This window comes from Desmodus rotundus, chromosome 9, assembly GCF_022682495.2.
Source record: "Desmodus rotundus isolate HL8 chromosome 9, HLdesRot8A.1, whole genome shotgun sequence".
In the NCBI taxonomy this organism is placed as follows: Eukaryota; Metazoa; Chordata; class Mammalia; order Chiroptera; family Phyllostomidae; genus Desmodus; species Desmodus rotundus.
The window spans coordinates 2,333,958-2,347,834 of NC_071395.1; the positions used below are offsets into that span (position 1 = coordinate 2,333,958).

At 52.2% G+C, this 13,877-nt stretch overlaps 1 protein-coding gene and 1 long non-coding RNA gene across 9 annotated transcripts in view; one reads left to right on the plus strand and one right to left on the minus strand.

The window, feature by feature from the left end:
* Positions 1-2,508, minus strand: part of PDE5A (phosphodiesterase 5A) — an 84,294-nt gene extending 81,786 nt beyond the window's left edge. The window contains exon 1 of one of the 7 annotated variants that reach the window (XM_053911096.2): positions 1,893-2,508. In XM_053911096.2, the coding sequence (XP_053767071.1) occupies positions 1,893-2,005 (113 nt within the window). In that variant the 5' untranslated portion in view covers positions 2,006-2,508. Of the gene's footprint in view, positions 1-498; positions 614-638; positions 1,210-1,378; positions 1,816-1,892 lie in introns of those variants that run through there. The other 6 variants (XM_024568574.3, XM_053911094.1, XM_053911095.2 and 3 more) reach the window with 6 other exon arrangements.
* Positions 1-13,877, plus strand: part of LOC123480625 (uncharacterized) — a 140,105-nt gene that overhangs the window by 105,037 nt on the left and 21,191 nt on the right. The window lies entirely within an intron of this gene.

The window sequence follows — 13,877 nt, forward strand, 5'->3', positions numbered from 1 at the left end:
GAAAAGGGCATCCAGGCTGCCTCGTAAGACAAACGACGTGTTTCTTTCCACCAGTAATAATCTGACTAAAAAATACCCCCCACACTTAAAAGACCAGCCCTGGTCCCCTGCCCACTCCCCATTCCCTGCCCTAGAACTCGGTGAAGGGCACAGAGATGCCAGGAAATGGGACAGGTGGCCTGGGAGTAGCAGGGGACCTCTGAAAGCTGCTGCCCACAGCAGTGGACAATTCCAGACCCCTCGGGCCTTAGTGCTCGCCCCGAACCCGCAGAGAGAACCCGCTTTCTGTTCAGGGTTCACCCCTGGGGTGCTCCAGACGGGTTTCCAAGGGCGAAGGCGAAAGCAGGGAAGGAGACTGACTTTCAGAGGGGACAGTAATTAACCCGGAGAGATGAGATTTGCCCCAAGCCCTGGCCTCTGTCAGAAACACTGAAAGTGGTTAAGTCGACCCCAGCTCTGTACGTTCCTTAGGAGTAACGGGGTTAATGAGAGCCCCACCTACGGCTGCAAAGCAGTAGTCCGCAGAGAGGCAAGGAGGTCCAAATGTCGCAGGGTCCACTGCCAGTGAAGCATCCCCCCGAAACCCAGCCCCGGCCCGCCGCGCCCCGAGGAGTGGGAAGGGGGTGCCGGGCTGGTACCTCGTTCTGTCTCCAAAGGGCAGCATAGCAGACGTGGGAAGGCGAGGTGCGGGCCGTGCGGCCCCGGCGGACCCCGGACTCCAGCAGGCGCTAGGGGCGACGCCGCGCCCAGGTGGAGCCGGTGACTGGAGCCGGCTCCCCTAGCGACCCGGCCGCCCGCTCGCCCCGCGCCGCGCCGCCCCCTGGCGGGGAGCGCCCGGCACAGCGGCGGCTGAGCGCCGGCGGTTGGGAGCCCCGCACCGAGCCCCGGCCGGCTCCCCCACCATCACCTCCGGCTCCGCGGCCAAGGCGGGCTCCGGCCCTTCCCAAAGGGTCGTCTGGAAGCCAGCCCGAGCGCGCGCAGGAGCCCTGTCGGCGCCCCGGTTCCGCACTGAGTCCGCAGGCTTCGGGGACCCGCGCGCCACGCACTCTCCGCTCCCCTCCTGGTCCCTCGGGTCCAGCCTCTGTTCCTCCCGGGTCTCCGCTAGTGTTTCCCACGCGCGCCCCAAGGTCCGCGGCCGCCTCCCAGAGGGGAGCTCGCCCCCGCCCTCCACCGCGGCCGCCGGCCTTGGCTCCAGACCAGGCAGAGCTGGCCCTGGGGTCGCTTCGGCCGCTCGGGACCCGCCGGCCCCGGGCCGTTCCACGCCGCCCCGCCACCCCTCCCGGAGCTCGGTCCCCGGAGCCGCCTCGGGCGCAGGAGCGAGCGAAAGGAGGCGGGCAGGACACTGGGGACTGGAGGGGTACCCGGCACCAGCACTCACTCCGGGAAGGCTCCTGCACGTTGCTGCCCCGCCGTCTCGCCCCCTCCAGGGCTCCCCGCCCAGCCAGGCCCGGGCGAGGGGGACGGGGGAGGAGCGCAGCCGCTGGGACCGGGCTGGGACCGGTGCTTCCGGAGCTGCAGGGAAGGGGCTCGGGCTGTTTTGGTTTCGCCGCGGAGGTTTGGGGCTCCGATGGGTGGACGGGGCTGCAGGAGGCCGTGGCCAGGGGCGCACGGGAACGGCTCCCCGGGGGTGCGAGCGGCGGGGGCCGGGCGCTCGGGTATTTCTGTATTTGAACTTTGCGAGCAAGTTGGATCCAAGCCCATGCCTGGGTTTTTACGCTGAGCTCGCCTTCAAGTCGAGGTCTCTGCACCGTATCAGGACCGAGGACCTACTTTAGGATGAAGGCCCGGGATCCGAGGCTGTTTAACGGTGAAGGAAGGGGACAATGCCAGGAGAGATCAACCCAGGTCGGGCTCCACGCCCCGGCCAGCTCCGCCGCGTGTCCTCTTCTTACCTGGTGGCTTTCCTAACAAAGTAAGAGAAGGTGAAGTCCCAGTGATCGTCCAGCCACGCTTCCACCGAGTTGTGGTCCCGCGGCCGCGCGGAGCAGGGGCCCGCCCGCTCCATGCCCGCGCCGCGCGCCTCGGTGCCTCGCAGGGGCCGGTTCCACCCCTGCTGGGGTCCCTCCCCCGGCCTCGAGACCCTCCCCCCCCGCGCCTCGCTCGGGTCCGGCCGGCTTCGGCGAGCTGCACCGGCGCCCGGCCAGGCTGCAGCCCCGCCCCGCCTCTCCCGGTCCGGGCTCCAGGTGCCGGGAGCGAGGCCGGAACCGCAGCCGCGCCTCCGGTCCGGCCAAGACCAGCTCCTGCGGCCTCACGAGTGCTGATTCCGAGGCGGCCGCGGCGGCAACTGGCGAGCTCTCCGGAAGCCCGGTGGCCAAAGCCTGAAGGCGGCATGCGACCGCTGGGGTGCGCTGCGCGCCGAGCGGACTGCGGGTCCCGCGGAGGCGACGGGTGTGTTCGCGAGTGTCCCCCTCTAGGAAAGGGGAGGTCGTGACGTGGAGAACCATCCCCAGCCCAGAGAGCGGTAGCCAGGGGACGTTTCCCCGTCAGGGAGAGGTGCTGCCACCCTGGGCGCTTTTCCTGGGGCCTGGGCGAAGAAGGACCGTGCGCCTTGCTGCTGCGTCTGGCGATGGAGTCTGGAAGCAGCGGGGACACCACCTCGGAGCCCCGCGGGCGCGGTGGTTCACAGCGCCCCAGTCACCCAGCACGCCCGGGAACAGAGTGGGGGCACCTGGACAGGTTTGCGGGTGACTTCCAACAGGGCCTTTCCTGTGTTCATTGTTAATAACGACAGTAATAATAATTATAAATTAAGTGCCTTGGCGTCAAACACCCCCTTTTCATGACTTGGAGAAAGATTTTCTGTAAAAGAAAGGAGTGAAGTGGGGTAACCAGGATGGCTTGCATAGGAAGTGAGAGAAGGAAGACCCCTCTGTACAGCCGGCTGAGCTGGAGACCAGGGGCCCACTGGTCCAGTGCAGAGCAGCCAGCCCGATTTTAGGTTATTTCGTTATGTATGTTTCACTGGAACTCACCCCCCCCCACTTCAAATGTATCCCTTTGAAAGGGCTCAGCCTTCCCACCCTGCTTGTCCTGCCCCTATAACGCTTTACAAAGAGGAATTGGTGTCTTCTTTTGCTTTGCCCTCATCCTCTTATCCCTGACCACACCTGCTCTCTTTTAATCTGGTGTGTTTTTGATGAATTAATATTTTCTGGTGGCAGAATTAACCTGGCCTTGTGTGTTTCACAACCCCTGGAGGACACTGTTAGCAGCAATACATACCAAAAGCCTTTCCTGCATACTTCTAACCTTTCAAAACGGTCTTGGCAACAATGTAAGAAATTACTACTACATAGGAAACATATAATTAAATTGGTAATATGAGAACTTTTAAAGCGTCTTCCAGTTCCTCAATACAATGGTTGATGCTTCCTGCATTAAATAAGTGTCCTTTTGTAACTTCAGTTCTTCTGAAACTTTCTGGTGGTAGGCAAGTAACCACAGCCCCAAGTCAGCAGGCAAAGGAGTAGAGCATGAAGTAGTGCGTGGTAAGTTGTATCAGCTTTTTAATGATCAGAAACCAGGAAGGCTTCTGGAAAATGACCCCAAAAGAAAGAGTTCCTGGACTCTCCGCAGGGCGTCTCAGCTCTCAGCCTGTCCGTGGTGAGCTGGGGGTCAGTGGGGAGGCCCGTGACCCAGGTGAGCACATCCCCGAGGCAAGGACTGAGGTGTTTCATGCTGCTCTCTCTTGAGAACTCAGCTCCCATGTGTAACAGCACCTCCTGTGCACGGATGAGTCAACAGTACACTTTACCAGGAGATGACGTGGAAAACGCTGCTGGTGCTATTCACAGCACACGGATGACCAGCGACGCAGAGACAGCCTCCTGCATGATCCCAGGGAGCAGGAACGAAAGCCCTGAGAGAGGGTGCAGTGCCCGCCGGCCCTCCACGCCACACAGCAGTGGGATTCTGCCCAGAGAGCTCCGCAGCCAGCCGGGCGGGTGACCACCTGTGGCTAACGCTTTGGAGACCCGTCTCGGGAGCCGATCAGCTGGGGGGCTCCTGCTCTTTCGCCTACACGTGAGGACTGTGATACATGGTATTAACCACGCACAGAAACACAGGAGAACACGAAACACAGAAGGATACAGAACATATCTGTATCCTTCTCATCCACTCTTCTATTAACCAACAGGGGTCCATTCTCTGGAGACGGTAGCCCGCACTAGTCAGAGTGACCGGGAATAAAGTGATGCGTTCAGGAAGAGACCATGAGCCATGAAGCACTTTTAAGTCAACTGTACCCAGTGCGACGAGCTGAATGGAAAAGTAGGTCATTTAAAATAGACTCTTCAAAGACCGAAGGAACAAAAATGCGGATTTTTAAAAGAAAACCGACAGAAACAGAGGCTTATTAATCTTCATTTCTCCTCTAGAGAGTCACTCGCCTTTCTTTTGGACATTAGGAATAAAATTTTTTTAGTTGACGCTCAGAGTCTCATTTTAAAAATCTCGGGTGGCGGCACGCAGCCCTGGGAAGCCTGCCTCCTCCCAAACACAGAAGGGGACGTGTGTGGTCTAGTTACCACGCCAGAGAGGAAGAGAGAACCGCGTGACTGGAGGCAATTTTCATCTTTCAAAAGTAGCCTTGGAAGAGACTTCTTCGAGTCGATTCTTTTAAAACAAAAACTAACACTTTACGATTTAATAAAGTCAGTTAAAACTCAAACAAGGCCCCCGAAGTAGGTACACTGTGAGTTGTGCAAACATTCTCACTCGACTGAGAGACATGCTTGGGAAATGCTGCCTTTTTTAATTAACGAGGGCTGTAGGGTTACCCGGACCAAGCTGGGAGTTCATTCTTCACAGGCACGGTCTCAGTGACTCCGCCTGTCCCACCCCCTTCCGACGGGGAAATGGACCATCCACCGATGGGGTGTTGCAGCCACAGGATCCGGCAGTTCCAGGCTGACATGTCCACCCGGGCTCACAGGAAGGTCGTCTTTAAGGACAGCTCTTCCCAGAAGAGGAGTCAGCACGTCAGTCAGCGGGCAGAGGGAGCGGCCTTCTTGCCCAGGGCCCCCAGCCCCGCAGCTCCCCTGTCTTCATTCTTCTCCAGGGAACCACCGCGCCCGAACACCTGCGAGACGTCATGCATCTTAGGGCCAGGGACTCGAAAGCCGTCTCAACAGCGTCTGGAGAACACTGGGTTCCTTAATGCCAGTGATTTTCTCGTTGCCACAGGTCCCTTGGGAGGCCATGTATTTTCGTAAAATGGCCATGCGGCCATTGCCAGAACTTTTCGGGAAATCCTCTTGGATGTCTTCAGTGTCTGTTTGCCTGTCTTCAGTGGTGGCAACATTTTGGTTTGGTTTGTTTACTGTAAAATGAGGAATGGAACAGATTTTTGTTCCCTGCGTTGGACGTTTATGTCATCCTTTTCATTGGCTGGCTGTGTGACCGTGGGCAGTTCACTCAGCTTCCCAGGGCCTCAGTCCCCTTCTCTGCGGCAGCAGTGCCCGCCCCCCCCGGCCTCGGCGTGCCTACCCAGCGACGACGGAACAGCTGTGCAGAAGAAACCAGGGTGCCAGCCCACAGCCGGAGCGCAGTAACTCTTGCCGGGAGAGGAGCTGTGTGAGGGACTTCCAGCCCCCTCCTTCCTACCAAACTCCTTTCTCCATCTATTCAAATCCAACGCTTCATTCGAAGCTGACGCCACAGCCGTTCTCTGGAGCCAGCTGTCCCTCTCGGTGCGACTCACTCGCTTGGTAGTGGAACCCTCTCTCCTTCCCGCGGGTCATGGCGTCAAGAAGCTTGACCCACCTTGCGACTCTTCAGTCCGTCCCCTCTGCCTCTCTCCTTCTCGTCCTCACCCAGGGACCCAGGCACTGTCCATGCCGCTAGCAGTGGCCCTTCAAAAGCCTCGTGGAGCCGCTTCCCTCCTGGAGCACTTAGCTGGCTCCCCACGGTGCTCTGGGCGGAGCATAATCTCAGTGGGCGCTGCAGGCCTTCCCGTAGACAGAGCATGCTCTCCCCCTCCAGCTTCTGGTGAAGTCCAGCCATTTCCTCTGGATTTAATTTAGAGGCCAGGTGCTTCAGGGAACTCACATTCCCAGGCCCCCTACGGGCCCCACCACCTCCCCAAGGCTTCTTCTGTTCTCCCTCTTAAGAATAAAGAACATACGTAACTTTCAGAAAGCATTCTGGATTGAAACGATACAGAACTATCAACATGGGTTTCAAACTGAGACTATGTCAAGCAGTTAACGTAAAGTAACGTGCCCACTTTGTTAAAAGACTTAGCAGGGCAGGATAATTAGCAATTCGTGAATCACCGTCTTACGTTCAAATTCCAGAAGTACATTCATGACTTAAATAAATGTGCTCTCAAGTACAAAATAGGACCAACACTTAGGTTAAAAATTTAAATGGTTGCATTTTTTAAGTGATTATGTATCGTCTATAATCACATTATTAACTGATTTTTTAAAAAGCATCTACTTTTTATATGAAGAAACATTATTTCTCAGGTTTTCTTCTTTTTCCTTCTCCAAAAGCATTTCTGGCCCATTTATTTGGAGGAGGGGGGCAAGGGCCAATGCCACCCCTGCGTGAGCTACGGGATTGACGTTGGGAGTCCCAGGGAAATTTCTTCTTTGTAGTGTGTAAAAAACAATAATTCGATTGCCTTTTGAGAATTGAATAAGTGCAGGAGGTCTAGTCTTATAGTCAGAATCCGCTCACACATAATCCCGACGTCGTTCCCACCTGATCTTATGGTAACTTTTCCAGCTCGTCTCTGGACGGAGTTTACAGTGTGAAACAGCGACTCCTCCGGTGAAAGAGCTGCAGCCCTTAGACCAAATTAATAGCTACCTCTCGAGTGTCACCACTTGCAAAGTGCCGTGTTCGAGTGTTATCTGCTGCTCTGTTGGACATGAAACTTCAGGTTGTTTAAGCCACATCCTCACCTCCTACGGTGGTGACAGTGTCTTCAGTGCCTGATTTATGGCCAAGAAAGCCCAACCGCTAACTGTAAGGAAACTCTCGTGTGGGACGAGCGGGCAGAGGCGGGGACAGTGTGAACGGTCATGTCCAGCTTTCGCTGAGCGTCGAATTTAGAAAACACATGAGCATCTTCTAGTGCCTTTTGAAAGCTCTGTCGCCTTGCCTGATCAAGCCTTTTTTCCAGATAAATTTATCTCTTATATTACTTGTCTATAGAAGCTAATTGCTTTAGAATGCATATATTCTAATATTATGAATATTATAGAATATATTCTAATAATCATCTAATATATTTTTATAAATATATTGTGAAATATATATTATATAATAATCCATACATATGTGTTATGAATAGTGTAGAATATATTCTATATATTCTAATAATTATATACTATATTTTTATGAATATATAAAATATACTTATATATATATTTGCTTTAGGACCCAAACAAGCAATGTCCCAGGAGGGGAGGTAACTTATGCATAGGAGAATAATCCAGCTATTCATCGGACACAGAAAGGCCCTTGATGTTTTCTCAAGGTTTATTCATCTATTCACATACTCAGTGACAAAGAGATTTTTGAATGTCTCTGTGTAAAATAAATTGTAGTCATTTAAAAGGGTTTTATGAAAATATACTGTTGCTGGAAAGGCAGCTATGAGGCCATTTATTTTGTTTATTTTGCAAGGAAATGGGCCCCTCTGAGCTTGTCTGATTTGGTGATGTACTCCTAAAGTAAATGTTGCTGTTGATGGCTTCCTGTGTCATGTCAGGCCAGCCAAGCGACCCTGAGACGTCCCAGTTGTGGAGAATGTTGCCTTACAACACAACTTCCAGTGGAGCCGCTCTCCTGTGATTTGATACGTAAAATCCAACTACCTCCTGTCTTCAAACTTTTATAGCATTTTATTCTTGCACTTACTAAGAGACAAATTACTTTACGAAAACAATAGTATTCTTTTACGGTAATGGTCCTATGTCTCACTCAGGCCAACGTTTAGCATCTGTCCCATTAATCTGTGGACAGAAATGAAGTGAACTATCTTGGCCTCCTGGTTCTTGGGGAGTTATTTATTACTTTTTTCTTATCTGCAAAATTAAATTCCCCCAAATCTATCAACGTCCCTTCATGTGGACCCACCCCCTGTGCTTCCCCGCACAGCTGCAGCAGCTGCACCCCGCACCTGGTACCCTCCACTGGGTCCCAGGCCCCGCTGCGCCTAAGCTCCTGAGTCCCTGCGGCTCCCCTCGCTCCGCCACAGCGTCTTTCTTCCTGCACTGGGTGGTTCCGTCAGCCTGAAAGGATGTTGAGTACCTTCCCTCTCATTAAGGCCCTGCTGGGAGTCCGCACGCCTTGCTCACTCTGCCCAGGTCTCTGCTCCCTCTGAAGGTGGAACCCCCTCTCTGCCTCTGCTCCCTTCGTGCCCTCACTCCCCGCCTGCGTCTTGCTCTTGAACCCTCTGAGGACGCCAGGGCACTCCGCTGTGGACCCGGGCAGTTAGGCTTGCTTCTATTCCCCCTCCAAAGAAGGGCGCTTGCTAAGGTCACAGCGGACCTCAACTCTGCTGTCCCCAGGAAGAAATGCTTAGTCCTCTCCTATCTTCACTTCTCAGCAGCATTTGGGGAGGGGACCACCCCCTTCTCCATTTCTCCGCTTGGTTTCCCGGACACCAGTCTGATCTCCTGTCAGCCCATCTCACGGCTGATGCTGGATCTGCCTCCTCTTTTCTGGTCATACTCCCGTCTCTGCTTTAGCAGCAATCTCGTCTCTGAGCTGCCGACTTCCAAAATTCCACGCCCAGCCATGGTAGAACAAGACTGATTTTTCTTTCTCATTGTGATACACAGACAACAGGAAGGAGACTCTGTGGCATCCCTCTCACTCAATGCCAATGTCATCCTGTCTCCCTAGCTGCTTTCCTTGGGACCAAACATGAAGGTCGCTCGTCTGTCATTTGACTGATGCTTCCTGAGCAGCGTGGACCTGGCTCTGTGCTCTCTGACCCCTAATCCAGGCTTCTCGTGGTTTCTGGTCTCGGCCTTCTTTTCTCTGCCTGTCGATTCTTGTTGACCAATGGTAGCCATTCCTGTTACTTCAGGCATGTTCTAATGAACCCTCAAATATTTATGTCTAACCCAGACTTTCTCCCCCGAACTGCAAGCTCAAGACTCCACACACTAGACTTCTAAACTTGGAACAAACACCTCAAATTCAACATCATGATTTAAACGCAATTTTGTTAGAAATGCAGACACCAAACCTTGATGCTCTCCCTGCCTAACCCACAGGCGAGGCATTCTCCTTCCCTCCTCCCAGCCGGGGCACAGAGCCCCGCGCCGTGTCTTGCTGTGCCTGCCCTGTCCGTGCTCCGTCCTGTCCCTGCCAGAACTGGTCACTCTGTGAGGCTCTCTTGGCCTGCATGTCTGTCTGCCTCCGGTCCTCTCCCACGAGCTTGCCAGTGGGAGCTACTTGAATCGAAAGCAGAGTGTTTTATTTCTTTGAACTGCATCTTTGCTGGCTCTCCACCGCCGGCGGAATAAAGCCCCCAGGTTCATTCTTTGTAAGAACAAAGCCTTTCCAGCCTTGTCAGCTCTTCTTCTGCAACATCTCTGAAGTTCCAGCCCGGCCGGGTGACTTGCAGACGCTTGAAGTTGACGTGCCCTGTGAGGCGCCTTTGTCTCTGTGTGGGTCCTCACACCCCGGGGGCCCGGCGTTCTTCCATCGAGACTCCGATCGATTTATTCTGTCTTTGAATACGAAATACTCGAACAGTGCAGTTCCGGGCCTGCGGACACCGAGAATTAGCCCTGCGCTCCTCGGTCACAACACCTTGTACAGATCTCTGTGTTTCGCTCCATGTGTTTCAAGTGGTGGAGCTATGGGTCTGTATGTCCATCTGCTCCGCTACCCAGGCAGTCCATGCAAGCAGGAACCCTGTGTGCTTAATCTTATAATTTCAGTCCTTTTGTTTTTTTATTTCATATTTTATGAAGAAGTAACAGCTGATGTGCACTATCATTTTAATGAATATTTTTAAACTACAGCAGTTTAGATTATATTTAAAAAGTTATAAAATATAATAGCTATTTGCCTAATATCAGTTACTCACTTATATAGGCTTATAAAAATTAACATGTAATACACATAGCATAAAACTAACCCTTTTAAAGTGTGCAACTTGGTGGTTTTTAGTCTATTCACCAAGTCGTGCACCGTCCTCGCTCTGTGATGCTAGAACATTTCTAATTCTAGAATGTTTTCTTTACCCCCAAAGAAAGTCTGACCTGTTAGCCATCGCCCCCACCCCATGCCGTCTCAGGCTAACGAATTGTTTTGCCCCTCCAGCTTTTCCCGTGCTGGCCAGTTCACGTAAATGGAACTATGCGCTGTGTGCCCTTTCGTCTGGCTTCCTCCACTCAGCACAGTGTTCTTGAGTTCGTCCGCGAGGCCGCAGGCGCTGTTCTTTGTCACGAGTCACTAAGAGTCCACCCCAGGGATGTGCAGCATTTGCTTACGCATTCTCCAGCTGAGGGATGTCAGCGTTTCTCCACTTTGTGGCCGCGAACAGTCTTGGACACATTTCTGTGCGCACAGGTGTTTTCAGTTTTTAAGGGTACAAGGAGTGGAATCGTGGGGTCGTAACTCTGACTTTCTAAGGAAGTGCCAAACTGACTTCTGAAGTGACTGCACAATTTTACACCCCACGATCTGCGTGTGAGAGCTCCAATTTCTCCACATACTCGCCAGCACGTGTCTGCCTTTTTGGAGCAGCTTTCCTGGTGGGTGTGAAGGGGCATCTCGGTGTGGTTGTACACAGCGTGCGGTCACCCTCTCAGACCGGGGGGTGGACAGCTCACTCACATAAAATCAGCCAACCGGTGTTTTGTCCTATATTACTCTGAAATAAATGGAAGGCAAGCCTCTCAGAAGGCAGAACTATTCGTTTTTCTTATCTAAACATCTTTAATATTTCATAGAACTTAGCACACTTCAAATTATTTATTATTCCCAAGATTCTTCCAAGATTCTCTTCCATCTCCATTTTTGGGGGGTGATAATAGGCCTCCAAATACAAAGCTTTTAATTAAGGCTTGATGTACATTAATTGTGAGGGAAAAACAGTTTCTAGTGCCCATCAACTTGTCTATCCTTTGTGTAAGCAAAAGACAGTGTAGGGCTAAGGACAGGGGTAGTTCACTTAATTAGCTGTCTCTGTGACTCTGGACTTTTCTGCCTTATTTGGTCTTACCCAGTCTTTCCTGGTAACTAGCTCCTCCTTGTTTTTGTCAGCACCTCATCTAGCCCAGCTAGCAACGTTTGAAAACTGTAACAAACATGCACTGAGTTCCTCTCTGCTGCCCAACCTGATTGACATTCAGCATGGATAATGGGGGTTCCGAAATTGGAGGACTTCTTTGAACGTGTGGCAGGGAAGGGTGACTCCTGTTGGAGTGGCCTTTTGTGCCTTCACATGCTCGTTCCTGTGCCTGGGTCTTTCCAGTGAGGTGCCCGAGACGGTGGCCAGCACTCCGGGCCCTGCGGTGGAGAGGCCGTGCCAGCTGACACGGCAAATGGTGACCGTGAGGGGCCTGATGGTTCCTGAGGCTGATAAAAGTAGCAGAGGCTGCAGGCGGTTTTCAGAGGGGTCGGGGCTGGGGAGAGACAGCCGCCGACAGGTCCAGAGGCATCCGGGTGGGCAGGCGGCTGCTCCGCTTTTCCACGTTTCTACAAACACTCGTCCGTGGTACTCACTCACTCTGAGTGCTTCGCAGGCATTTCATTTTAGGGGAGGGGCTTTGGGCCTAGTCATTGACCAAATGCTTTGTTCGTTCACTATTGGCTCAACCGGGGTCCACAGTGGTGCACCTGCAGTTTTCTCCATCACCATCGTATTAGTAAAACGTCATCTCCTCAGAGGCCCCTCTGGCCTTTCCTTCAGGCTACCATGCTTTATATGGTTGTGTGCAGCCTAATGCACCCATTCCACAAACCTTACCCTAGCTACCCTGGCTTAAACACTGTAACTTCACCCCGATGTCCGTGCCTAGCTGCACATTCAGCTTCAATCATGTCCCGTCCTCCTGTCACTGTTAGAGAGTTGTGACAGTCACCTCTGTGTCTGCCCGAGTCATGTGGTCCCGGCCCTCAGGTGCAGCCCACCGTTGCTTTTCTTGAGAGTATCCTGAGACGACTCGGAGCTCGCACACTGGTGTTTATTCACTGAGCCCCAGGGGCTACGAGGAAAGCAGGAGTCGCCATAACGCCAAACACTCACTAACAGATCGGCCACGCGTAGGACGAATTCCCACTGGAACGAGCCTCACTTTCACGCGAACACCAGCATCCCAGCACCAGAGCCGGAGGTTTTGTCCCTCAGTTTCCAGGTAATCGTATCAAACGCCAGCAACACAGTGGAAACCAGCCATGAAGTGTAGTCATAGACTTTGGGAAAGACGCAGACTTCATGAAAAAACGTGTTGAAACGCCGTGCAGATCACAAAGACGTTTAAAAAATGAGGATCTCTTAGAACCGAGAGCAGTTAACCGGAAAAGAGGAAACCGCAAACCGTTGAAGGTTATGTTCTTCAGAAAAATGACTGAATATCAAAAGATTATGATCCTGCTCCCAGAGCCGAATCTCAAGGGATGCTTGCCTATCATGCTATTGTTATAATTTTACCCCAAAAAGGGTGCCAAAAATTAATTCCTAATTCATTATTTGTGCTAAGAAATAGCATATCTTTGCAATGTTAGCCATGAATTAAAATGAGTTCATTTTCATGTAGTCGAGCTTGAATTTTTAAAGACGAACTTGCAAACTTCTTACCATTTGACATGAAATTTATGATATTTGAATGGGTTCCTTTGAAGTGCGTTTCCCTGCAGCACCAATCTTGCTCAGGTCCGGAGGCTCTAGAATTTACTATTTGGGGGTCAAGATGCCTCTTCTTCCTCAGAGAAAGAGAATGCAGCTGGCAATGCAGCTGGCACCGGAAGAGAAAGCCGTCTGGAAGTGTGGAGTTCCGCGGACCGGTCGGCGTGAGCAAGCTGGAGAGATTAGAGAGCGTCTGGGGCCCTGAAGCCACGCCCTGCAGGCCCCGTCTGCGCTCTGCTCGAGCTGAGGGCCCTGTGGGATGGACTACGCAGCCAAACAGGGACCCATGATGCCTGTGGGGACTCGGTGTGTGGCTTCCACTTACAGACGCACCTGTGAGCCCCAGACTTCACAGGTGCACGTGCCACTCGCAGCCGTGACCGACCCCTCAGGATACAAACCGTGTGCTGGGTGGGGTGTGAGCTCCGCATCCCCTCTTTCATTCCAGTTGCAAAAGCATGTAGCACTGTTCAGTTCTCGTCACACATCTGTGGGGAGAAACTCTGCCCCAAAGGTTTCGTTAGAGAGGCGTGATGTCCTTGGGGCAGGACGGAGAGACGACCACTTTCAGGGACCCAGAATCGGAGCTCCCATGGGCACAAACTGAATGTGATTTTGTTAGACAGGTAAACAACGAAAAAAATTACTGGTGAGAAGGGCGCATTTGGATTGGGGGACTTACCTCGGTATGTTCATTTTATGAGAATTCACTGTGTGTACTTATGCATATGGGGGCTAATGCATATACTTTCCTGTATGTATGTTATGTTTTTGATAGAAATAAGATATATGAAGGAATAAGATTATTTAAAGTCTCTATTTGTTTAATTGTTACTAGTTTTTCTCTGTAGCAAAGGAGTAAGAATTTTCTTGAAATCCATTTTTAGACTAATTTTTTATGACATTTGTAAAATACGTTTTTATTACTGCTTTTTTGTCCCTAGGCTCTACATCAAATCCATTCTGAGTTGTTGGGGGTTTTTTTGTCTTTTTTTTTTTTTTTGAGTTCTGACCCAACCCTGCAACTTGTCACTTTTCTGTTTGCCTT